Below are 26,010 nucleotides of genomic sequence, written 5' to 3'. Positions count from 1 at the left end.
CTTGGTCTTACGAGGGCAGAGTTTGGCCCTTCAGAATACTGAGATAAGGAATCTGTGGATTTGACTAGCTGAGTGATAATGGGAAACAGAGTCTGTCTGCTAGCTTGGATGTTATCTGATTGCAAAGATTGTAGCCCTCTGAAAGGCCTGCCACAGCATACAAACCACTCTTGAAGGCCAGAGGACCGCTGATCTCTGGAGCACGCATCATGCTGGACAGACTGCCGAACAACGGTGCACCAAACCCAGGGCACAGGGGCAAACGCTGGCTCTCAGTCCATCTCCCCAGTTTGAAATGGCTTTCACGGGTCCAGTGAGGATTTCCTTGGGCCCAGGGTGGTGGAGGAGCATGGTACCTAGGGGATGATGCCAGGGGAGGGATCCTCGGCAAACACGTGCGACCTTTGCTGAACACAGGGACAGGACTGAGCCCAGCATGGGGACACTGCCTGACGTTTCCTCCTTCAGTTGGCCTGAGCACCAGTGCACATTGAACACCAAACCCCTTGAAGTAGGCCATCGCCCAGCAGCATCTTTGGATGAAATTAGTTTTAAGACCTCTCAGTGAAGGGTCTAGGACACAAGAGGGACAGGCTCCTTCCCATGCTCTGAGGGGTTGGTGCCGTCTGTCCTGCCATGCTGAACGTAGGCTGCACAAGTGAAACCTGCCCTTGTTTCCTGAAAGCCCTCTCTTTTTTTTATACTGTAAGCAAGACCGTACTTGAGCACTAATCTGTGCTGAGATGAAGCATTTAACTTCCTCAAATCTTGCCAGCTTTACAGTCTGAAGGTTGAGGATGGCTAGGGGGAAAAACGAGAACAAGAAATCTCTTGAGCTGTGGGGGTTTTGTTGTTGTTATTTTCCTTTGTAAGAAGAAAGTTATTTTCTGTAACCTGTAACTGTTGGATTTTCCTCTTTTCCCACAGTTTTTTTCTTTTGTTATTGACATTGCGTAGGAGATAGTCTATCTTTGTGTGAACGGCTTAACTTTCCAGGATGCTGGGACCTCTTTGGTAAGGTTGCCTTCTGCCCTTCTCTTACTGGAAAAGAAAAAAAAGGTGTGGTTTACTTCCACTGATGAACAGATGAGTGTTATCAGCTGTATTCAGTTCATTACTCCATATATCTTGTATTGCACATTCTGGTATTTCTTCACCAAAAGAGTTGTCATGCATTGGAACAGGCTGACCAGAGAAAATACCATCCCTGGAGGTATTTAAAAGACTGGCAAATATGGTGCTTAGGGACATGGTCTAGTGGTGGACTTGGTAGTGTCAGGTTAATGTTCGGACTTGATGATCTTAAAGGTCTTTTCCAACCTAAACGATTGATTCTATGATTCTATGAAAAAAACTTCCTAAAAATGTTACTCTGCTTTGCAATGGGATCATTTCTCTAACCAACCTGTTTTAGAGCACTTGTGCAACCATTTTTTGGGGAGGTACATCTCTGGAAACACATTCAACCTGGACATTCTTGTATTAAAAGCATGCGGATGTGCTTTTAGTTCAGATTAACAGAGTTGGGAATGACCATTCACGTGAAAAAAAATAAAAGGGATCCCAGTTCTGCAGGAGGGAATGTGGTTATGAATCCTCACTGGAGAGTAGGTGCTGTGTTTTGGTATTCAGTATTCACCCAGTTCTGCTGTTTCCGGTATTTCTCTGAGATGTCAACTGAGAAATAGGGGGAGGGTTTTTTTGTTTGTTTCATTTTACCAATCACTAAACATTCAAAATAATGTTTGGCTGTGCTGGAAGTGCGTTTCTGAGATGGTGGCTCTGCCATTTGGAAAAAGTTGGTGATGTCAGTGAGTCAACAGGAGAAACCTAGTAGTGATACATTTGAACAGCCTTTCCTTTGAGTGCAAAGGATTTCTACCACAAGTGCTGATTAGTGAAATTGATTTCCTCTACATAGCACATACGCTGCAAAATTTCACTTGTGTTTTCTGCTTTTTTCCTAACAGTTTTGCGTGAAAACAAAGGAAAAATGTGGTGTGTGTGATGCTCTCACATCTTCCTCTTTTCCACAGTAATTGTTTTTAGCAGAATTTAAGCCCTTTCTTATTAAATCCAAGCTTCCCTTTTCAAGCTGCAATGCTGCTTCTACCCATTTAAACCTGTTTCTGGAGCACGTATGCTGAAGGCCTATTAAAGTGCACAAGAAAGCTTATTCCTGTGGGGATTTTGCTGTGAATTAGCGGGCTTATATTACCCGCTACAGTGCTCATAGAAAGGAGTCTCTTCTGAACTGTGACTTCAATATGTATGAGTCCTTCAACTTTGTCAGCATGCTAAAGATGCATAATACCTCTTCCCTTGAAGAGATGGCTTCCAAGAATCAAGGATAGGTGCTTAGGGAAGATTTAAGTGATAGAAAAATTATGGCTTCTGCCTCCAGTCAAAGCAGAACAAAGCACTTGACTGCTGCATTCTCTCTGTTGTTGCAGTCTCTTAGCAATCAGGGAGTTCTCCGAAGGAGAAGATACCAAGAGCAATGATACCTAGAAAAAGAGAAGGAGCTCTGCCCAAGAATAGCATCTGTGAATTCAGCTGTCTATCTAAAATCTAGGCAGACTTAACGAATCAATTAGCTGCTCTAGGTTCCTCGGTGGGTAAGACAGGGTTATGATGCCTCCTTGCTATGGACTGGCAGCTGATAAACTCAATCGCTTTCCCTGGGACTGCTCGTCTAAGAGCAGGGTTAAACCCTAAGGAAGAAATGCAGAGGTGGATATAACAGGCTGGAGTTTCATTCTAGTTGTAATATGCTAATGGCAGAATTATTAAAAAAAAAAAAAAACACAAGCTTGAATTTCAAATGAAAGTGAGATAATAAACTGTGTAGCTATAACAGGGTTGCCAATAATTCTGTAAAGATGCAGGATACATGATTAAACAAGGAGTAGAAAGTGCATGGGCCCGTCTGACTTGCAGAGAGGCAGGCCCTGCCTGAGAGCTAGGACCATGACTTGGGAAAACAATGTATGAATGTTCTATATTAATGATATTTTTTTCTTCTCTGAGTACCATGAAACCGCTTGTATGTAAACACATGGTCCTAGCATCATCTGCATTTGCAACCCATGCAGGTCATCCTGTTAGAAAATGCATGGATAGACTGTACAAGACTTAAATCAGAGCCTAAATCACAAAACATACGCACAAGAAACCCTGTAATGGAGAGACAGAGTCCCAGTCTGGCTCAATAGCAAGCTCCTCTCTACCTTTTCATATAGAATGATCTTTTTTTTGACAGAAAAGTTGTAACCTGTTCTTGTTCTGGTATGTGATTTCTCTATCGAATACCACTTGGTTAATTATGTCAAAATAAAACTCTGATTTTTATTACAATCGAATAAACGCAATTTGCTTCTACATCCGTCTATCTAATCCACCTAATTCCAGGAAGCTATACTAAAGAAAAACTGGAACAACATAGTGGCAAATCAATTCTGATAAAAAGGATGCATTTGCTTTAAGTAATTTAAATCAGCAAACCAGAAATCTGCATTTAAATAAATTATTTTAATCTTGGTTTGCGTTTGCACACATTTTTTTTTCCTTGAAGATCAGGTTTTCATTGGTGTTTAACCCTCTCACTGTGATTATTATAGCTAAATATAATGCCTTACACTGTACCGGGGTTCATTTTGTGTTGCAGAAGGGTGTGCAGTATCTGTACAAATCTACATCACTTAGCATGTATTTACTCCCTCGGGCTCTGATTTACTAAGCAAGCCATTTGTTTTTCTGCTTAGGGTTTGCTTCAGACTGGTTTTGTTTGGCCGCTCTGGTTTGCAAGGGCTCTGCCTTTCCAGGCTTTAGAGCAAACACAGCCCACGCCTCTCCCCTGCCCCGTTGGGAGCTGGGGAGCAGGAGGAAGGGGCTGGTGGTGGGTGCTGTGGGCAAGCAGTGGGTGTCTCCTGGAGGAGGGGGGGCCCAGTGCTTGGAAGGCAAGCGCTCCCTCCGCCTTTCCCTCCAGGGCCAGTGGATGCTCTCCGGAGCCCGTTTGGTCCTGGTGGCACGTCCAGCGGCTGCTCCCTGTCCAGGTGCTCAGCCATGATGGCCAACATGCGCAGCTTAAGTGGTCTTTCCTAAATGTTCTTTATGTGACTGGACTTGATGGTTACATCCAGCTGGGCCTGAAATGATGGTGAGGGGAGTTTGCTTAATTTCGAATATAATTTTACAGGATTATCCCCAAAGTAACGCCAGGTGTTTAACTTAGTTACATTTTAAACTCCAACTTGCGAAGCCCCACCGGTGCTGGCGCTGCCCGACACTTACGCTCGACACCTGTCGGTCGCGGGCAGGGCCCTTTTCTGCCCCCTCAGCCCAAAACCCTCCTGCCCCCTTGTTGGAGGCACATCCAAACCAGCACCGAGGAGCAAAGGCAGCACCGGTCCCGGGGCAGCGGGGGCGGCGGGCGCTGCAGCCTTACGCACACCCCGCGAGGAAGCCGTGGGCGGGCGTGAGGTGACTTATGAGGCCGAGCTCCCGCCCGCCGCCCGGCCTTCCCCCCGCGCCCCGGCGGGGAGCGAGCGTCTCGGCGGCCCCGCGGCAGGAGCCGGGCGCCCGTGGCCCAGCACCGAGCCGCCTGCCTCCTCCCTGCCTCAGGGCCGCTCGCCCAGGGAAGCCACAGATACCCTGGGGCACCGGGGAGGGGAGTGTGAGTGGGCTGGGCTTGTGCCCGTGGGTTTTTGAGGTGGCGGCAGGCGGCAAGGAGAGGGGCGCGGCGGCGGGCGCTGTAGCGCCTCAGGCCACCGTTCCCCTAACCGTGTCCCCCTCTCCTCCCCTGCCCAGGAGCTACAGGAAGATGGCGTGCCTGCCCGCCGCCCCACCAGCGCTGGCGTTGAGGAGGTGGCTGGGGCTCGGGCTCTTCGTGCTGCTCTGCCTTAGTTTAGGTAAGCAGGAGCGGGCGGCGCGGGAGGGGACGCGCTGGGCCCCAGCGGGTGGCAGCGCCTGTGTGCCGGGGGACGGCGGCCTCCGAGGCACTCGTTCTGGTGTCTTCTGCCAGGGCTGAGCCTGGGCCAGGGTTTGGGGTGGCTGGCTCCGCTACCCATGGCAGCGAGCGCTGAGGACCTGCGAGCTCTCTGCTACCCACGCCGGGCTGCCAGCTCCCAGAGGGGCAAGGTGGGTCACCCATCCCAGCCAGGGGGAGAGGAAGGAGGATGTTTTCGAGGCAGCTGATGTCGGCGAGGAGCACGTGATGCGGCACCTTCGGCTTCGGTGGCGGGGCGGTTTCTGCAGTTTTTTGGATGTCTAAAAGTGAGTGCGCAGTGGGGAAGACCAGGCAGGGCGGTGGGCCGGAGGGCTCTCCGCTGCCCGGGCAGCGCAGCGCACAGCGAGTGCTTTCTCCATGAACACAAGTCCCTGTCGGAGGACTGCAACAGCTGTCCACTGTCCCTCTCCGAGAACTTGCCACAAAGCTCCTTGAAGTCCACAGGCCCATCCTGACCTCAGAAGGCTTAGGATGAGTCTTCTCAGCTGTGTGAAGTGTTAACCTTGAAACCACACAAAACTCACTTCTGAGCTGGGGTTCGTTTGTGAATGCAACTAGGTTGTGATTATTGGCAATTTTAGTGTTTCAATGCTGCTAACGATACTCTAGAGCAAACCTGGGTTGAACTGAGGCTTTGATTAAAAATCAAGTGGTGCAAAATTAGGAGTTTTTCATGCTGATGTTGTGAAACTGGGAGATATTTGATGCGGAGTTTCATTTTGAGTTTCAGTGTCAGAATCTTAAAACTCAGAGAATTTAACAGGGATTGAATCGCAGAGCTCGCTTGTAAAGAAAGCAACCGCCTCAAAAGCCGCTCGTGAGATCTCCGCTCTCCTGTCTTCCCCCACTCTCCTTCTTCTAGCTCTGTGCTTGTGAAGCACATGTCAAGCATGGATGTATTTTGCCTGTACGACAACGGGCAAATAATCTATCATGTGCAGAACTGTTTCTCTCGCCATACTTTGGGAGCTTAGGATGTGTTATTAGTGTAACTACAAGCATGTGGTAATTTGCTAGTTGTGTAGTTTCTCTAAAAAGGATGCTGATTCCAAGGCCAAAGATGGGCAATACTTGGATACACGATCTGATGCATGCTAATATCAAGTACTAGAAACAGGGGTTTGATAGTAGAAAGCTAGGTGTTCCTATAGTTGTACTTTTTTTGATATGGTTTACTAAGGGAACTGTAGTTTATCCTGCTTTCCATCTCTCCATCTGTCTTAGGCCTCTGCTCGTAACTTTCAAATCCCCAAATTTGGTTTCAACCAAATTTGATAGGAAGGCAGAGCTGGCAGAGACATGGTTACTTGCCCGCTGTGTGGAAGCTGCTGGCTAGCCACGAGCAGCACCCGAACAGCCAGAGCCCACGCTGCCCCTCCTCATGCCCAGCCCACAGAAAGGGCAGGAGGCAGCTGCGAGGGGACTGTAAGGAGCGTGGTGGCACCGAGGTCTTGGGAAAGGGCTGGGAGGCGTGGGGAGACGTGCCTGGGCTGGCAAACACAAGGCGCAAATCCATAGGCCAGCAGAATTTGGTCATTCAGTTGCTGAGAAGACTTCTCCAAATCTGATCAATTACAAAATTACGCGGTTTAATTCTGCAAGAGGTGGAATGGCCAAAAAAAAAAAAAGCTATTTTGAAAGCATTATATCAACTTTTGGGGCATAATTATTAGATGCTTCCCATGCAATGAGTTTGTAGAAGTCCTAGTGCCTCAGGAGCAGGTTGCTTGGCAGACTGATAAAAACAGCACAGCCGATGCACTTCCTTTCTCTCTCTGTGTGCAGGCGTACGTGTGTGCCACCTTTCTCTCGCAAAAGAGGTATTCCTACATTAGTGACCTTGAAAATAGATGGTACAGTACCCACAAATGAGTGGTTTTAAAAGCTCTGCTGGGACTTGTAGGTGGTGCCTTCACAAGGTCACCCACAGGGACCACGAGGACCAACTTCTGACCTTGTCGTTGCAAAATGGTGAAGCTGCCATCGCCCTGCCAGTGACTTCCCACACATTGAGTCACCAAGGCCAGCATTTACAGAACTGACACCATGTGGAACTGCTCATGACCACATCAAGGCTCAGTCAAAGCCGGAGCCTGGGGCTACATCTTGCGTCCTTGGGTTAGGCCAGGTGTTCTGGTGCTTGCACATCTCCGTGCCGTAGTGCTCCAAAAGTTCAGGTAGCATGGTAGGATGGAAGCAGGTGCTCTCCGTATACCCTGTGTGAGTAAAATAATAACGTAGGGAATGCCAGGCTGAATTTTACATCATAGCAGTAGAAGGCATTAATGGGGGGCTTAATTAAAAAGGATGATTTGAAAGGTTTTTTCATAGGAAATCATGTATGCCCAAGGTACATAGATACATTTGTTTCCCCTTGAACTAAATTTTGCTACTCTGGGATTCACCTGAGGGGACCCACTGAAATGACAGTGTAATTTGGAGCTGCTTCTGAGATGTCATCTGCTGCTGGAGACAGTGATGTCCATGAACACCCAGCTGTCTCAGCACAATGGAAAAACGGCAGAACAGCCTTGATTACTGCACAAACTTATTTATTTACAGTCTGAATGCACTGCTGGTATCCCCTTGTTTTTCTCCTGCCATTGCACCTTCATACCTCCCTACAAATTGCAGGATGTTCTCAGTCCCAGCTTGCTATACTAGGAAAACGTTGCTAGAAGTTGCTCAGTATAACCTTTTCCTGCCCTGTGTGCAAATGTGGCGTAGGCACTGATCACAGGGACCCAGCGAGCCCGGCTTTGTGTCCATGGAATATTCCTTTTAAGCTTCCCTGGAGCATTTTCTTCCAACTGGGGACCACCTAGTTCTTGGTTTCTTCCCAGTGCTGAAATTTTTTGGGAAGTTTTGAGGGAAATCCCTTCAGCTTTTCTGAGTTATTGGATAGTTGGGGGGCGGAAGGGGGAATATCCACTTCCCTCCGCATTGCGAGTGGGCACTGGCTCACAAGTAACTCACTCTGGGAATCCCCTCTCGCATGCTACTGCCAATAAAGAGCTCGGAGTGGAGTTGGGTTTCAGAAAGGGACAAAGAGGGTTGAGAACGAGAAAGATTCCCTGTTCCGTGGCCACCCCCAAGCAAGGAGCTTTAGGTGCTTGGCATCTAATTCCGTGCCATCTCCGGGATGGGTTGTGCCTAGTGTGGAAATGGCAGAAATTTTCATGGTGGAAATGGCAGAAATTTTTCATTACATACTGGATTTGCCCACTTGATCACTGGATGCAAATTGAGTTTCTGTCTTATTGCTCTTGCTGAATTCAGCTCTTTTTTTTTTTTTTTTTTTTTTTTCTGGATGAGTTTCTGTCTCCTCCTGTTCCAGACATGCAAAAAAAGAAATATCTTGGTTCAAAAACAAGACTAGTGGAACTAAGGAACTCCTTTTTCTGACTGCCTGTCTATCCAGAGTGAAACCTGCTGCAACAGGCTTGTCAGGAGAAACAGAAACACGACTAACGGGTCCTGGTTTTGTTTATAGACTCTGCTTTACTTCTTCTGTTGCATTTTTTTAAATTAAAGAATTCTTTAGAAAAAACACAGAAAATGAAGCATAGGCAAGCTACATTCTTACACAGTCAAAATAGTTATACGCGTGCATACTTTTCCAGTTAGATCGGGATGAACCCAGATAACTGGTGAGCTCACATTACCCTGAAGGCAACAGCTTTTTTGCATTTCTTGGATCACTGAGACATTTGTAACTTTTTGCAATATGAATGTCAGACATTCCTGCATTTAAACATGCAAAGTTTGGGGCTGAAATTTTTACGCACTGCAGTAGGTTACCAGCAGAAGTTGCCACCCTATACACCCTCACCTTTCCTGCTCGTTGCTGCCTCAATTCTGAGTTACAAGCGTGGTTTAACGGGCGTAATTAATCTGACATAAATGAAGGCTGCCACTGACAGAGTTATCCCCCTGCCTTGCTTGCGGTGAGTTAGTTTTCTGCAGGGGCCAGCCCGCTCTCTTCAGTGCCAGTTTGCTTTTACACCTGCCACTGTGTACCCTGGAGGGGGATGCAGACAGGCTGCACAGCTGAGAGGGCCAAACAGGTCATTGCTACCAAAAGGTGCAATCCTGCATCTCTCTCCTCTGCTTCTGGCTGCACGATCCTCCTTCCCTTTGGACCAGTCTGGGTACATGTCTGATCCTTAGATGATCTAATTCACCTTCCAGCTCAGCAGAAAGTTTCGTTTTTTTTTTTTTTTTCTTTGTTTTACGCCAATGTGGCGTATTGAATTAGCCTTTGGAGAGCCCTGCAAGGAAAGCAGTGGGAGCACATGGGGTTGGAAGGGAAAGGGGAGCCATGAGAGCAGGTGATCAGTGCCAATTTGTTGTCTGACTGCACCCCGAGGTTGTACCAGGCTGGAAGAGAATTTCCACGTCCAGAGAAACTCTCCTCCTTTTTAAACATGTGTTTCCTACTGTAAGCACTGCACAGAGGCAGATGTGGTATTGTTTGTGAGGTGGCAGGGCAAATGTGCTGAATGCAGTGAAGTCTGTTTGCTTGGCAAAAGGAGGTTGGTTTTGTTTTTAAATAGATTAAATTTATGTTTAATTGTAACTGTTCTGTCCCCTTGGAGGGACATCACCATCGGAAGTCTCGGGAGGTCATTTGAGAATATGTAAATCTTTCCCAACACGGAAATGCCACAGGCTTTGCTTCTGCTTTTTCACTGTTATGCTTTTAAAATATCATTGGTCCCAGGGGACTGCCTGGCTGAAAATAAAAGTGCTGACTGCTGGCTAATGGTGGCATCTCTAGCTATACTGTGCTCAAAGGACGCTTGCCTTTTGGTGAGCCCAGAATGCTACCGTATTGTATAAAACGTTGTTAGAAAAGACCATCAAGGCAAGTCTGTCTGTGCACCACTGCTCTCACCATAGCAGGTACCCTCTGGTGTAGTTTTAAATGCCTGGCAGACAAGGATTTCGTCCCTGTGCTGGGGGAAGCGCTTCAGTGCGAACAGACCTCGCTGTTAGGCACTGCTTCATACTAGCTAAGAGAGCTCCTTCCCCGTGCCGCCCTGCCCTGCGATGCTCCCAGCCGATGCCTCTAGCAGTCCCTGCTCAAGTCTTTCATTTCGCTCCCCCTGCAGCTTTTGTAGCTTTCAGACACCTTTGGACTGCTTTGGTCTCGTTTCCTTAGTCAGCCTTCAGTTAATTACCATTCGCTGTGCTGCACTGTTATGTTTAGTCTCTCCTCCAGCCAGTCCTCCAGCTGTGGGGTTATTGTCAAGGTTGTCATCTGCAGAGCGTTCCCAAGTTAGTGCCTGAGCAGGGACCAGATTTTTATAATAAGATAACAGCTGGCAAGCGTTGTTAGCTGCACTGGTGAATATGGCTATGGCTGTGGGCAAGTCTTTAGAAGAAAAAAAAAAAACAAACAAAAAATTGTAATTTTTCTAATTTTGAATGGGCTTATGTGAGAGGTATCATACTTAATTTTCCTGGTTACCGGGCACTTTCACCTTCTGTTAGTTTCAAGAGTGGGCTGGCTACTTGGGGTGCACGCATAGTGGTGAGATTTAGCAAGCACTGAAGAAAACTGTGTCCTTAAGCAGCGGGGAGTACCTCAACTTCAAAAGCTGTGCTGTGAAGACAGCAGTAAGCATGGCCGTGGTACTGGAAGAATGAGGAAAATTATCTGAGAACATCTTCAGCTGGGAGATAAATATAGAGGAAGTACAAAGTGATCCAGTCAGCAAGGGACAGAGTCTGCAGGGGAGAAAATTAACAAATTTATTTTTGTCTTTGTGTGCGACAAATCTCCCCCAAAGGCCTGTCTTACACAACTGCCACATCTAGTTTCTGTCTCCAGACTGGGAAATCGTAAGGGTGCTGAGCCAGTTGCAGGAATTTGACCTCAAAAGGAACTAAAATATGCAAATACTCTGAGAACATACAGATTTAGTGTCCCCCCCTGCCCTTTTTTATTCTAGCAGGGTCACCCACTCTGCATGGTGGGAATGGGGAAAGGGGGAAGGTTCAGAAAGGCTCTTCCCTTTCCTCCTTTCCCCAAGTCAAAGACATCTGTCTGTCCCCATTGCGGTGTCCCTGCCGGTATGCAGCACGGGAGATAAGCAAGCCCTGCTTCCTCTTCTCCCTGAGCAACACCCGTGTGGAGGGCTCTGCAGCAAAGGGGAAGATCTTAAGACACGATATAGTCTGAATCCCACCCCCAAGTACTTTAGCATCTCATCTCCAGCTCCTGGCTTGGATCTGACCTCTTGGATAGTGCCAAGGTTAGAAATTTGCCAACTGGCTTACAAAGACTTGCGATCTTACTCATACTATAAACAAAGCAGACTGGACATACCCAGGCGGTGGGCTTGTCCCGGTGGTGACTCAGAAAGCAGTAGATCTTTATCTGAAGAAATACCGAAACATGAGCTGGAGCAAGAGGGATGGATACTGGCTGGCTGGAGCTGCCCAGCGCTGCAGCAAGCCCCTTTACCAAAGTATTTCAGATTCCCTTTCATATTCTCAGTTGCTAATTGCAGATCGTGGAACTTTTTCGTGATCAATGGAGTTTCCTTCCCTTTGAAGCCAGGTTTTTGACAGAGTCATGACTCAGTAATGGCGCTTCCTTTCTTTCCCTGTCTGGCCGCGTTGCCTTGCTGGCTTCTGTGGCAAAAAGGCAAGCAGGGGTGTGTGAAATCTGCTTTCTGGTGAGCGGCGATTAAGAATGGAGAAAGCAGGTCTGCAACCTGCAAAGGAAACTGCAGTCAGAGGGAGGGCTTCAGCGGCAGTACTGTGTGTCTAAGAAACGGGCCCCACATCGGACAGCGACGTGTGTTGAAAGTGCCCCGTGAACCACTCTAAAATGAGTGTTACCTGCAGTATATCACTGCTTATCAAAGTATGCTCAGGGAGACAAATAAGATTGGTAATTTAATTTGTCATCAGTAGGGCCTCGAGTATAGCACGCTGCTGGAAAAAAAATGGGATTAGTGCACACCCCCGAAGACGGGCTGTCTTTCTGTCTATAGACACAGGAAGGTGTCCTCTGCTTTTCACAGCCACTTTATGACTTCAAGGATTTCTTCACTAAAGGCTTTGCGCATGAAACAAAACAGCATTAAAATAGAATGAAGGCTGCTGAAGGACTCAGGTGCCAAAACACCATGGGGATATTCTAATCATTGCCAAATCAAGCGGTATAGAGCTGGGCAAAGCAAGGTTACTGTTTTGTTTAGGAGGAACGTGGCAGTGTGAAGCTGGGAAGTGCATAAATCCACATAAGGGGTGCCGTGCCCTTGCTATACTGCTCCAAGCAAGGTGCCCCGAGGTTATGGCACAGAAGAAAGCAAAGATGAAATTTTAGAAAAACCTCTTCAAGCCATTTACCTACCTCAGCCTGCCACGACATCATCATGAACTAGGATTAATCCCGTCACTTAATTGCTGCAGGCACACTTGACTAGCGTGAGTGAGTACAGGGAAGTGAGACTGAATGGAACCGCTGCCGAATGACGTGCGTCACTGGTTTTCTTCAGGCTGCCTTCTCTTCTGCTCCTCTCTTTCACAGCATTTGGGATGACTAAGGGAACATGACCTCACAAGAGGTCTCTGTAACATGAGTGGAGCAATATGAGTTTGCAGCTGCTTTGCTTTGCCAGAGCAGCCTAAAGCAGCAGCAGGCCTGTGATTCGTGACCGGAAGGTTGGGCTTGGGGTTGTGCAAGGGGAAAGGGCCACTCATCCTTCCTCTGCGTGCCGAGACCTCCCTTTGCATGCCTCTACTTGCTGGAGTGGAAGCTGGGTAGAAGGAGCCCAGGAGGCTTGCCAGGCACTTGTGCCCAGGTTAATATGCAGGCATGGACTCCTTAAAAAGGACAGCCAGCAGGGCCTGCCAGCAGCTTTCTCTGTTTCATCCCATCTTTCTCATTGCATGGGGTCTTTAGAGTGAAATGCAAAGGAAGGCAGTGTTCTTATGCAGTGCTGAAGCAATGTCTCCACATAGAAGTTATAATGGGGTCTTTCTGTGATCAGTGTATTCACAGGAGTCTGTCACAACACTGATTTAAATACAAAACATTTCTTCACATATTCCAATGTAGCACAGGACGTTTGCTGAATTTCAAGTCCGTGGAAAACTTTGGGAGAATCCGATTCCTCAGTGGTAAAATCACCTGGGATAAAGAAAATATCAAGGGAGAGTGTCTCATCCTTTAAAGACTCAACTTTTCAAAATTTCTCAGTTTTTCAACTGATGATCTGTCCTGCTCGGAAATCCCCATAAAATACTGCATTGTCCTCAAAGGAGTTTGGGGCACATGTGCTATTCACAGAAGATGAGGAGCCTGAGCTGCACGATTAGCTGGGGACTGTTGGGTGTGATTCCCGCACTGACCCCAGGGGATGGCCACCAGGAGAAAGCCGCAGCTCCGTGAGACGTGTTTTCCTCAGCTGGCCCAGCCCCAGTTAGCAGAAGTGCCCTTGCCTCTCCGTGACATGATGTGCACCTCTTCCCAGAGCTGCCCCAAGCCACTTTTTCCAGCCCACGTACAGGCAGAGAGCAAGAAATAATTTCAGAGTAGAGAAAACAGCTGCTGTGGCAAAGATAAATAGGGAACTGTAGGGGAAAAAAGCAACACAAGGCTGTTTTGACCCTCCTGGTTTTGGAGTGCCACCAACAATTTCTCAGAGCTTTTTGCAGGACTGTTGGTCAAAAAAATATGCAGATCCACTGTCTTACCTGCTGCTTACATAGGGGCAAAGGACTCCAGGCCCACCAAGAAAGACCTTTCCCTTCATGTGTGTTGCTTTTGTTGTGTCCAAAGCAAGGTAACACAAGGTAAGGTAAGACCAAAAAAAGGCAAAGCAGTTCAGAAGGACAGAGAAATGGGGAATGGAGGGGAAAGAGAATGGCTTCGGGCTTTCTGTTCATCAGGAATTATCTGAAGGTTTCCAACTGTTCAACACTGCTCCTCTAGAGCGTTGTGTGGCCTTTTACTGCCTTTTAGAGTCAAATGTCTCTGCAGGACTTGTGTCCCAGAGGCAATCTGTTCTCCAGTACCACCTGACTGTATGTGTAGTCAGAATAACCAAACTCTCTGTGGCCGGTGAATTTCTGAAACATGGCTTGGGCAGGGATGTTAGTCTCCTTCTCTGGAGACATTCAAAACCCGTCCAGATGCATTCTTGTGTGACCTGCTCTAGGTGGTCCTGCTCTGGCAGCTCTCCTGCTTGCTAACTCTCGGAGCAAACAAGAAAGAACCATTTTCCTCTGCACTCACCTGTCTGTTCCCATTAGCCCTGCCGTATGTGGCATCGCAGCACAGAGGCAGTTTGAATGAAACACATTTTTCTGCCCGGGGAACAGAAAGTCAGCGCTTTCATCAGTTCAGCGTTGCCTTGCACTGCGGGCTTCCAGTGATGGAGCGACATGTGTGCACAGCAAAGGAGCAGATGGGCTTCAGCGGGGTAGGAAGAGGTGGGATCTTTTTTTTCTAGAAAGGTCATTAAAAATTATTTCTATGGTGGATACCTCCCCCACAGCCTGGTTACAGAGAGAGTTCAGCACAGAAATGGAACTGAGTTTTCATTTTTGCTTTGCAGTTCACCTTTAAAGTGAAAGGGGACTTTTGTGGGGCTGAATGACTCCTTGTGGACATAGATTCCTTCAGGCTTGCAGCATTCAGGTTGCAGTTTCAAGGGTGCAGAACCTTTTAAGGGTAGATGTGACATCAGCAGGAGTTTCCAGCTGCTGCACATGTACTGCTGAGAAGGTTTTTGTTCTCCTTTTGGTTGCACAGGAGACTCTTAGGGGCAAGGCACAGAGAACCTCATGCAACTCATGATGCGATGTCAGCCTGACATTTACTATACGCCTACTCTTCTCCTATTACTGCAAAAGAAAATGGTAAATTGTCTTTACCAGGCTCCACAATCCCAAAGTTTGACTGGCTGCTCTTGTGAGTCTCTCCAGCAATAGTAAGAGCTGAACTGTGAAAACAAGCGAAGATGTGGTGAAAGATAAACACACACACACATGCATGCAGACATGCAGGAGGAGGAACTTCAAGAGTCAAGAGTCACAGGCTAATCACCTGCTTTTAAGGTGAACAGAAGGAAATGTTTTTTCACACAGCACGTAATCAACTGCAACTCATTGTCACAGGATGTTGTGGAAGCCAAAAATGTACATGCATTCCTGAAGGGGCAAGGACTCTTCCAGAAGGGTATGTCTGGCAGCAGCGATTAAACTACTGGTGTCAAGAAATCACTGAATTCCTGGCTGCCAAAGGTTGGCGGGGTATGGCAGTTCTTATACTGTGTGGTATGGAAGAACTAGTTTTTCTACCATTTTGCTGCTGGTTGCTGGCTGACACAGGTCAACGGGCTGAGTGGGCTCCTGGTCTGCCCAAGTCTGGTTGCTCAGAGTCTGCGATGCATTATAAGGGGAAGTACAGGTGGTGGGGGGAAAAAAAACTGAGTTTGAATCTTTCCCTTTGGAAGATCAATGAGGTGGCTGAGTGGAGAGAAACCAGTTAAATAAGATGTTGCTCATTTAATTATGTATTCTATTTTATTTAATATTAAAATACTCCAATAGTATTGCCAGGATCTCCCCAGTATTTTTCAGTGTTTTGCCTATAGGTTTAACGTAAAGCATGTGGGTGGGACAGAGGTAAGTGTGCCGCAGGGGAGGGAGGTGAAAACTTATTTCATGTTCTGTCCCAGGCTCTGTGTCTGGGCTTCAGCAAGCAGCCCCCAGTGCTGCCCCAAGATCTGGCTATGCCAGGGTACTGGCTGAGCATCTGCTTGTCTCCCTCCAGCACCAGCGGCTGGAGGATTGTGAAGCACATCATCGGGGTGTGCCGCTAGGCACAGGTCAGCATGCCGTGGGGGTCTCGCTGCCGGCTGTGTGACAGTGTCCCCAGGGTCTGTGAGTTACCACTGGTGGGCAACAAGCTTGTGGCCGTTTTGGACACTTCATCTGAATCTGAATGTCACGGCATCCCGGTCACACCCTAAGTGCTGCAGTCTGTGGCTGTGGTCAGGCATTATCTGTGACACTAACGGCTGAGCCAGCATCAGCCAGGCTTTGCTGGGGGTGGATGGCAGTTCTTAGGCTCAGCTTTATCAAGCATTCAGTTCATGCTTCAGGCTTTGCACATGGGGTCTCACCACTGATGGGCGATGCTGCACTCTGCCTGTCAGTAACACCAGTTGCCTGGTCAGGACTTTGCTGCTTTCTCTCTCAGAATGTTTACTGAGATCTGTCCTGCAGGGAAGGAAGAAGGAATTTGAATCTTCTCTGTCCTGAGGTTACCTGTTTCCTTGGTTTTGTGCTCTCTGTCAATGGAGTACAACAGATTGGCATCCCCCTTCCAGTGCTGGAGATGGGTGCTAAGGTAGCGAGGCTGAGGCAAGCAGGGCAAACGTAAAGCAACCCAACCTTCCGGACTAACAAAGCAGGGTGCGCAGGGATAAGCGTCATCCTAAACGTTGCACAAAGTCGGGTGAAAGCCCAACCATCTGCCCTGGCCTTGCTGCAGCACAGGACTGTGCATCGGTGCTGGGTCACTCTTCCAGCAACAGCAGGAGCTCCCTGCTAGGCTGCTCCCTCGTGTATCGGTTCCTGGCTCCTGCAAGCGCCTGACCACTGGAAAGAGGAAGGAGAGTGGGAAAGCAGGGCTGATCACCAGAGCAGAACGCATGGAACTCATAGTGCGAAGCAGGGGGATTACTGCTAACCTGGTCAAAGTTATACCTCATCTCCCTCTGCAAGGCTCTCGGCTTATTATTGTAGGTATGTGCCTGTATATTTGGTATGGCACCAACATGGTCACTGGGCAGGAGTTGGGGAATGCCTGTGCTGGTTTGCAAGTAATCCCAAGGGAGGCCCATGGGCCTTCACAACTATAAATTTGTTTTGGCTAGACTAGGCGAAGTTGTTCATTTGCTGATACTAGGAGGCTGATGACAGTGTGGCTGTAACCTTCATCATTGTAGGGTTGCGTCTGTCTTCTGGGATCTTGAAAGGTTTGGATTTTTTCTTTTAAAAAAAACCCAACAAAACTTCCAAAAAACACCCCAAATCCCCAAACTAGTAGTCCACTGTGGCCCTGTTTGGCATGCAGGGAACTCACCAGAGGGTGACACAGACTTTCCAACACTGAACTCTGAAAACGGAGAAGAGAGGACATAGCAGTTAGGGCATGTATGTTTTTATCCCTTTACATGAATAATGGCAACTCTTTACTCTGAGGTGTGTTTTTTTTTAAGGGACCAGCAAAATTTCTGTTCAGGCAGGTAATTCTCCTGCCTTTGCCTTCAGAAATCCATGCAGAAATCATTGTGTGCCCGCTAGCTTGGGATCCTAAGTAGGACTGGAGCATCAACAGTAAAAGGCGCTGTCAAGGGAGAACTCCCCTCAGTTCAGAGCTGAAGTCGTAAACAGCTCAGTGGGTAATGAGGTACATCTGTGGCTGCAGACAGAGTTGAAAGAGGTGAGCTTTATGCAGCAGGTCCTGGCACAAGGCTATACCACTGTCTCACTGACTTTTGTTTGCTCCCACCTACAGGCTATGCACTGGAGAAGGAAGCAGTCAAAAGCAAAGTGGGGGAAAAAGTCAGCCTGCCTTGTTGTCATGAGATTCCCAGCTCGGAAAGCCTGCGTGATTACCGGGTCTACTGGCAGAAGAACATTACAGAGGTAGTGCTTGCCTATGCAGAGGGCAAGGAGATCTCCAAGAGTGAGCGGTACGAGAACCGCACAGACATGGACAACAGGACCCTCACCCTGTGGATCTCCCCTGTGCATATCCTGGACAATGGCTCTTACCAGTGTGTAGTTCAGCATCTTGGAGCTTCAAAGAACCCATCTGTTGTGTGTGATAAGACTATCACCCTCTTTGTTACAGGTAGGTGGGTTGCCTCCCAACACCTGAGGCTTTCTGGTGCCAACCTCTGGGGGTAAAGGATGCTCCTCCAAGCTTAGTGTAGCAGACAGACTTTCATCAGGAAGCCTAAAAGAGTGCCGGAAGGTGTGTTAACTATTTCCATTCTAGCAACCTCCCTCCTTACCTTTCAAAAGCTACCTCAGGTACGGAAAATTTGCTTTTCCCACCACCAGCCCAACATCCTCCCCTGGATGCCTCCCTTTTGGGATAGGTGCCCTACCAAGACCCGTCCCCGGGTACCACTGCTGGTGGGTGCCCTAGGCCACCTCTGCCCACTGCTGTCTTTTGGGCAAAGCAGAGACCAAGCCCTTGGTGCATGGGAAGTGTCCAAGCCGAAAGAGGAATGGGGTGGCATTGCTTCTCTGTGGCCACAGCAGCAACCCAGCCCTGCATCCAACCCCTGGGGAGCCCAGGCTCTCTGAGGCGCTGGCCAGCTCACTGACAGCACTGCAGCTCCACAACCTAAGGCTGAATGCAGCTGAAAATCTGAGGCTATTTACCTTAAAGAAGCAACCCGAGTTCCTTTGCTCAAAACGAATCTGAATCTTTTCTCGGAGGCTACGAAAAGTTCCATTGACATGATTTTCCATTTCCACCACTGTTTTTGTGGCGGTTGGTTTCAACCAAAGGCAGAGATACTGGTAACATGTATAAATATACACATACATTTGAATAACTTTAGCAGCAGAGAGTTCCAGGAATCTTCCAGACAAGTCAGTGAATGAACATTCCCCATCTGGAATAAGATTAATCCGCCAAAAAAAGCCAAGCTCCTGAGGTTTGGCCATTGCCTGCTTGTCTGAGGGCATGGTGGGCATATGTGCAAGGAGACAAATTTAGAGATCTTTCTGGGAACAGATATGAAAAAAGGGAAGTGCACTACCAACACCCTTTCTAGCTGTGAGGGCTGAGGAGTTAACTGCATGAAAAATGTGAAACAACGGATCTCTTTTCCTCCCCACAACTAGGCCTTTCCTTCTAGAAATCCCCTCGCTGTCTTAACAGGCCAGTTGTAACAATTGTGGTAGACTTCTTCTCCCTTTGGTAAAGTGTGATCAGTTATTGTGGGAATCAGGAAAGGGAAAGCTCCCCTCACACCTTGCTGAAGTCAGGCTAATCTGAGAGAGGCACAAAGGTGTTACTCCCCGGTGACTGATTGGGGAGCCTTGGTGAAGCCAGCTGGGATGTTTGAAGGGACTTTCCAGACTGGATGTCAATGCCACATTGGTCAACAGATAGTGGGCCTGGAAGGAAATCTGTGTCTCTCCTTGTCTGCCACTGGTCAGCTGCGCAATGTTGAGCAAGTTTTTTTCACTATTTCCTAGTTACTGGGTGGCTAGACCGTGGGTTCGTGGTCAGCAGAAGCCGTGGAAGAGAGACTATGACCTCAAGGCCGACTGCCTTGTCCAGATCCCAGCAGTCATGTGGTCAAATCGTGAGTCAGGCACGGAGCAATCACAGACAAAACCTTAGCTGCTCCAAGAAGGGTCATTTTGCAGTGATTTGAGCAACCTGCTGCAGCTCTCTGCCTGGCCTTGCCATGGCTGGGTCTAGCGCCTGAGAGGGTGTGGAGGCTATGGACCTACAGGTGACAGGAGTGGGAGGGAGAATTTGGTCCCTTTGGCAGCAGTGGTGTTGGTGTGACTTACACCCACCAGGAAGCCACATCTTGAGTTTCCTTCTCTGACCGGTGCCTCTCTTGCTAAAGGTGTGGTCCCATGGAGATTTTTACAGTGGGATAATTGCCTGAAATAGTTCTTTTGCCACCCCTTGCCTTGTCCTCCTCACCCTGGCTGTTTATTGCAACCTGTGAGCATCCTCAGTTGTACCAATGCAACTGTTTACAGTAACACAGTGAACCATATTGGCAAAGGGAAGCAGGCTGAAAAGGACATCTCCTTTCTTCTCCTTCTTCGCTCACGTTAGTTATCACATCCATTTCACCACGCAGCCTCAGAAACACTTCCAGCAACACATCTGACCAGGTGGGAAGGCATGGAACAAGCTGTGTGGGTGGGAAACCTCTGAAAATTCTTTGGCAATGAGAAAATAGTCCAGTGAGAACATGGTCTGAGAGGACCTGTGTATTGCTATGCATTTTTGCAATGACTAGTATGACTCAGTCTTGCTCTCAGCTGGGCCTCTTGGAGGGGCTCTCATGCAGAAAATGAAATTCAGTCTCTTGCTTGCCATCCTGGCTGAGAGACCAACATGTGACTTGCCTCCTTTCCCAGCAGAGATGGACCCTCTGTGAGTTTCTGGCTGGGAAGGGACTAATGAGGGAGGGAAAAGGAAATTGTCCGCCATTGTCTGTAATACAGGTTTTTATTCAGTCCTATATTTTTCCTACCTGTTTTATGATTCCTTCTGTGGTTCCACACACTGCTGTAAGTAGACAGAAACGGCGGCACTGGAGAGGTGGGGTCGTGAAGTCTGTTACTGCCCAGGGAGGAGAAGAAGCAAAGGCCAAGGCCATGTCCAGTTAAGGCTGTGGGGAGAACACTAAGGCACAAGATGGGCCAAACAGATTATGATGGAGAAAAATGCCCTGTGGGGGAGTCTTTGCTTTGACCGTGGGTGATCAGGACTGCAACCCTCGCCGTAATCTGTCAGAATGGTAACCAAACCTTTCTTGTTTCAGCTGACTTCACTAAGCCGAACATAACAGCAGAAGTATCTGCCGGTCCTTGTGAATCAACTGAGATGGCGGTAAGATGTTCTTCTCACGGAGGTTTCCCCAAACCCACAATCTCTGGAGCCCTCAACAATAAGTCCGTGGTGTGGAATGACAGCTGGGTGTCCAAGTCCAGCCTCAGCCTGTACAACGTCACTGCCAAAGTGTGGCTCAGCGTGACCGAAAACGCCAGCTTCACTTGCTCCGTTGAATACAATGGCTTTTCCAAGTCCACCAGTTTGCTTCTGAGTAGGTTTTATTAATGCTTTGTGTTACAAAACCATTTTGTTGAATCTGCTGAGTTGCCTTTCTGAGAAAGCAGTAGATTTTGTGTATCTGTTCATGCAACAATGGCCCAATGATCCCACCTGTGAGCTGCACACCAAAATATTTCAAAGGCTGTGAGACAGCAGAGGTGGGAGAGGAGAGTTACAACAGTGACTGACAAGCAGAGATGGCTCTATGTTCCTGCTGCTCTTCCAGGAGTCACAGCTGGGCTGAGAGGGCAATTGGATCCCCTTGTGACCTGCTGATGTCAGCCTTGGTGGTTCTGACAGGTTGGGTTTGCCACCATTCAGTGCCCCTCTGTACCAGCACTGGTCTTGCTGCCAGTTGTGTGACATGGGCCTGGTATTCGAATGGAGGCACTTGAGAAATGTGTGTGCCTTAAAAGCCACGGGTTGTGCTTAAAAAGAATTTCCTTATTTAACAAGCGTGTTTGTTCCTGCTTCAGTGACAGAAACTGTCACCTGGGGTCTAGACAAAATTCTGCTTTCATATACATATTTAATACAGGGTTAACTCACAGGGAAAAATTTCCATCACTGTGCATGGCTTAAAAGTGATAACATAATAGATAAGTCTGTGCTTTGAAAAGCTTGAGGCACAAGTGGAAACAGCGTGAGAGAAGGCAGCACACTACAGTCCAGATGTTTTGCAGCAGAAGGGGATTTGCAAGAAAATTCTTAAAGCCAAAGGGATTTTTTTTTTCAATGTTGTTACCAAAAAAAGTATTCTGAAATGTCTCTGAGTCTGATGTTTTCACCACAGAGATGAGGGCACCTTCAAGGGAAGCTAGAGAAGCGCTGTTTTTCCTAGGGAACTGTACCTTTTCAATCCAGGTACCTTATTCATCAATCTTACTAAAATCAAAGGGGCTCGTGAGGAGAGGTGCCATTCAGCTTCAGGGCGAATGCCAGAAACTAGTGCTTTATGAGTATCGGTTATTGCTGGATGTAGTGCATAATGTCTCTGGAGGTGGTAATGGAAGAATGTTATGAGTATCATACTACCTATAAAAGGAGAGCAACAAAAAAATAATAATAGTCATACACTGTTGTCACACAGATTCTCAGAGGAGGGTGCAATCAATAGTGACAACAGCAGTCACAAAACCCCCATTTTTTGTTTTTTTGAGTTGTGGAACCACTCCTATTTTGGTATGATGGAAATGGTTCTCCAAACAAGTCCTTCATGAATGCTGACTTCCAGACAGAATACATCTCTGGTAAACGCAGGAGGCAAACCCTACAGTGGAGGGGAAGATTGTACAGTGGATCAGGCTGGTGTCTTAGTTGCTGAATGATGCTTAATTGTGCCCAACGCAGGCGATGAAAACCTGAAGACCCATGAGCATGCACCAAGTCTGTCCCTGCTGTTGAATTAGGGTTGTCCTGTACTGTACAAGAACAGCCTGTTACCTACCCCAAGTGGCAGAATGGTCATCTCCAGCGGTGAAAAGCCAAAGGGAGAATATTAGGCATATATCTGGTGAAAACAGTAAGAAAAACTGCAGAGTACCTTTGAGAATGGAAGTTTTCAAGCCTAACTTGTGCTTATGTGTTTTTAAATATTGCATGTCTCACTCCTGTTCTGGACAAACACGCAGCAATTCAGATTCTGTGGATGACTTAAAAATTTCAGCATGTAGCAAATGTGGGGCAATGGAAGAAATTTAGCTGCCAGGTCTGTCTGTTTGTTTAGGTAAATTTTCAGGCTGAATAGCTGAGTTAGAATTTGGCCAGAACCATCAAAATTCATGTACCTGCTCTTACATGAAAATGCCAACATGTTGTTGGGCCTTTTATTTATGTTTTATTTCTTCTGTTTCAGAAAAACCAAGTTCCTGCATTGTCCCTACTGTGCCTCCAGCTTCTAATGTCATTACTGCTTCAAGTATCATCATTATCATCTTCCTTTTGGCTATCACCCTAGCAGCAAGGTACCTCCCAAGGCGTGGTAAGTGTAGCTCCTTTTTCAAGAAACAGTCTCTTACTGCTTATGGAGGTTCTACATAAAATACGCATTTATAGAAACTATACTGACACACTAGATATTTTTGTACCTTCTTCTCATTTCCTTTTTTTTTTTTTTTTCATGCAGCATCTACTGTGACAAAATCTAAGTCCAGCTCAGGACTTTCCTACATTTTGTGTGCAGGCACCACTAGGGTTCAGGTTTGAGAGTGAAGGGGTGATGGGGAGTTTTGACAGCAGATCAGAGTATTTGCAAAGTCAGGGATATACAGAATTGAAGAGATTCATAAAGGTCCATTTTTATGTATTAAGATGCCTGAAGATGCCAAGAATCTTGGTGATCACGATAGATACAGCTGAGCGCTGACAGTTTCAAAATGGGATGTCTCTACACACCCTACTTAGACAATCTCTCAGAAAAGTCACAGAGCCAAAGTTACAAAAATACATAGTGCTAGGGCCACAGAAAAGACTTAAGCATAGCAAAACCTTTAGGAGAACCCCAGTCAAGAGAGAAAAATTTATCTTCTTCGTGTGGCTAAAACCAGCACAGGTGAGGTGCCCTGTCCCACACTGTGAGGTCTTCAGTAACTCCAGACGTGTCTCAATGGCAAAGGGGACCTCAAGCACCTCAGCGTTAGGTGGTAGCTTAATTTTTTTTTTTCTTGTGGCTCAAAAAAATCTCATGTTAGCTGTTGCTCCCAATCACGTCTAAGCTGACCTAGCCAGAAAGCCCCTGAAGATGTGGGTAGACATCTAGTGGATATACAAAGGCAGGTAGGCATCCAGCCAGTACTGAAAGTTAACAGCAGTAGATGTCCTACCCACACCCATCAGCAACTTTGAAAAGCAGTCCTGGAGAAAGACAGCAGGCCTTGCAACACGTTATAAGTATCACCCAATCATGTTCTGTCAGGTCACTGGGGAAGTTGAGTCTGGAGATGAGAATCCCCCACTGAGAGCGCTCTATATTCAGCCCACTTAAACCAGAAGTGTTCAGCCCACTTAAACCAGTCTGAGCATCTCAGCCTAACATAGTTGCAGTGGTACCCCGATTGGAAAAAGGTTATTTGCTAGGCAGCGGGGACTTGGTTCACTTGCGGACACTTCTAAGTTTGTCATGCTCCTGTCTTCCGCTACCTCCATTGCAACTTCAGACGAGTTCACTCCCAAGTCAGAGGTGTGGAGGTAGCATTGCTATTTTTGTTTTCCCCTCCTCACCAACCACATCCCTTCAAAAACCTGTGTGACCACTCAGTAAGGTTGAGCTAATTTTCTTTTTGGTATTTTATCACAAAGAAAGGAAACTTCTGGAAGGCAGTGACTCCTGGCTACACCTGTGCATGTCCTCATTTTCCACTCATGTGCCCCTACAACACCAGTGCTGGTTGTCCCCTGCTGTCCCCTGGGGCTGTATCAATGGGAAAGCAACAAGCAGGTAGAAACCAAGAAAATCACAGCCTGTGGTGTTAGCTGCATGGATAATGAACTCCAAATTACAGGAGAAAATGAACTGGAATTGGAAGATTTGTCTCTAAACAAATAGAGGCTGGAAATTAAAGGTTCCTTACCATTAAATTAGTAAGATTCTGAGACAGCTTTTTCTATAGAAACCAAATTGCTTTTAAAGTAGATGTAAAAAGCACACCAAGGTGGTAGAATGTGATCACCTGCCACAGCATGAAACAAGGCTGCATAAACTGGAATTTCCCTTCCATTCCCATTTTCCTAATATGCACAGGGAGTAGATTTGCTGAGTCAGGTGGTGCTATTTTGTGCAGCCACTTTCCAGACCAGGCATATACTGTAAGAAACTGAAGCTAGAGCTTCAGTCCAACCTCCCAGTTTGTACAGTTGTCACATTTCAGTGCTGCTGTGCATTGCCACCTGTCTGGGAAGGGGAACATGTGTCCTAAGAGGGCTACCTGCTGGTGTTGCTACAGGTCACCTTTCAAGAGCTATTGTGGAAGGTCAGAATAGGTCTGAGAGTACTTCTGTTGTTCTGGCATATGGAAAATTGAGTTGGGAGCTGCCTTGATGCTAAGAGTGGTTTCTGAGATCAGAAAGCCATGCTTCAAAGAGCTGAAGTGTGGGAGGAACGAATGGAAAGATAGAAAAAAACGGAAACAAGAGCTCTCAGATGCGTGATTGTGGTGGTGACCAAAACATGTAGGTGCTTTGCTGAGGTTCACAAACTCCTGCTCTGAGGAGCTCACAGCCTATCTTTGCAGTAATTTCAGAATGGAAACTCTAGATTTTTTTTTTTTGGCTCTTCAATTAATTTAACACAAGGCACCAAGATTAGACCGAGAGTAGAGGTCACTTAAAGAATAGCTTACGATCCATGTTGTAAAATTTTTGCAAATACGGTTTGCTGTAATAGTTCAGAGAGATTCAACCTGAATTATTAAAACAAAAGTCATTCATAGATACTAAGGGGACCTGTTTAACCTGAACTCCTTTTAAAGCACGGAATCAGTTGGTTGGCTGCTTCTAACACCGGCGTCCTTTCACTCGCTTGGTAAACTGCATTTAGTGACATGTAACTTCTACCATTATTTCCCTTCTGACCTCACCCTAGCACGTAGCAATCTGTCCTTGTGCCAGGCTGAGGTCCTAGCCCTGTGCTAATGAGAACTGGTTTATCCATACGACACTCTATAGATAACATTTACGTATAACAGAGCTTTCTATCGATCAGACTACGGCTATGAGCCAGCCATATTCAGATGTACTGCAGGGATGAGTCCCTCCAAGGAAAAAGAGAAGTAACTAGACCTAAAAGAGTTCTTTTTCTTTAATTCCTTCTCTCCTTGCTTCTAACTCTCAGTCATACTCGACTTTGTTGAAGAAGGCGTTTGGATTCAGCACTTTTGTCTTCTGGAATTCCAAATACTAATGAGGGATCTTCTTTTTCAGCCTGTTCTCGCTGTTGTAAGCCTCAGGATTCAGTGGAAGAGGATGTGAAAGAATGTATGAAGCCTGTAAGCTCTAAAGTGACATCTGAAATGTCATCTGTATGACCAGATCGCATTTGCAGGTAGTTTTCTTCACCATTTTTCTCTTGGCAAAATAGCTTCTCAAATACTATTAGATTCTCATGCGATATTTGCTCACAAAACCATGTATAGCTTTTAATATGCGT

The 26,010-nt window shown here is 47.0% G+C and overlaps 1 protein-coding gene across 1 annotated transcript; it reads left to right on the top strand.

The window, feature by feature from the left end:
- Window positions 1-4,810: 4,810 nt before the first annotated feature.
- On the top strand, window positions 4,811-25,888 carry CD80 (CD80 molecule). The gene is made up of 5 exons (XM_086463054.1): window positions 4,811-4,910; window positions 17,559-17,897; window positions 20,578-20,859; window positions 22,723-22,848; window positions 25,785-25,888. Exons 1-5 carry the CDS (start codon window positions 4,823-4,825, stop codon window positions 25,886-25,888), a joined length of 939 nt encoding a protein of 312 aa, XP_086319180.1. The 5' UTR covers window positions 4,811-4,822.
- The last annotated feature ends 122 nt before the right edge of the window (window positions 25,889-26,010 follow it).

Source organism: Leptosomus discolor, chromosome 1 (genome assembly GCF_034619465.1).
Source record: "Leptosomus discolor isolate bLepDis1 chromosome 1, bLepDis1.hap2, whole genome shotgun sequence".
Lineage (NCBI taxonomy): Eukaryota > Metazoa > Chordata > Aves > Leptosomiformes > Leptosomidae > Leptosomus > Leptosomus discolor.
This window is presented reverse-complemented; position numbering and strand designations above follow the sequence as displayed.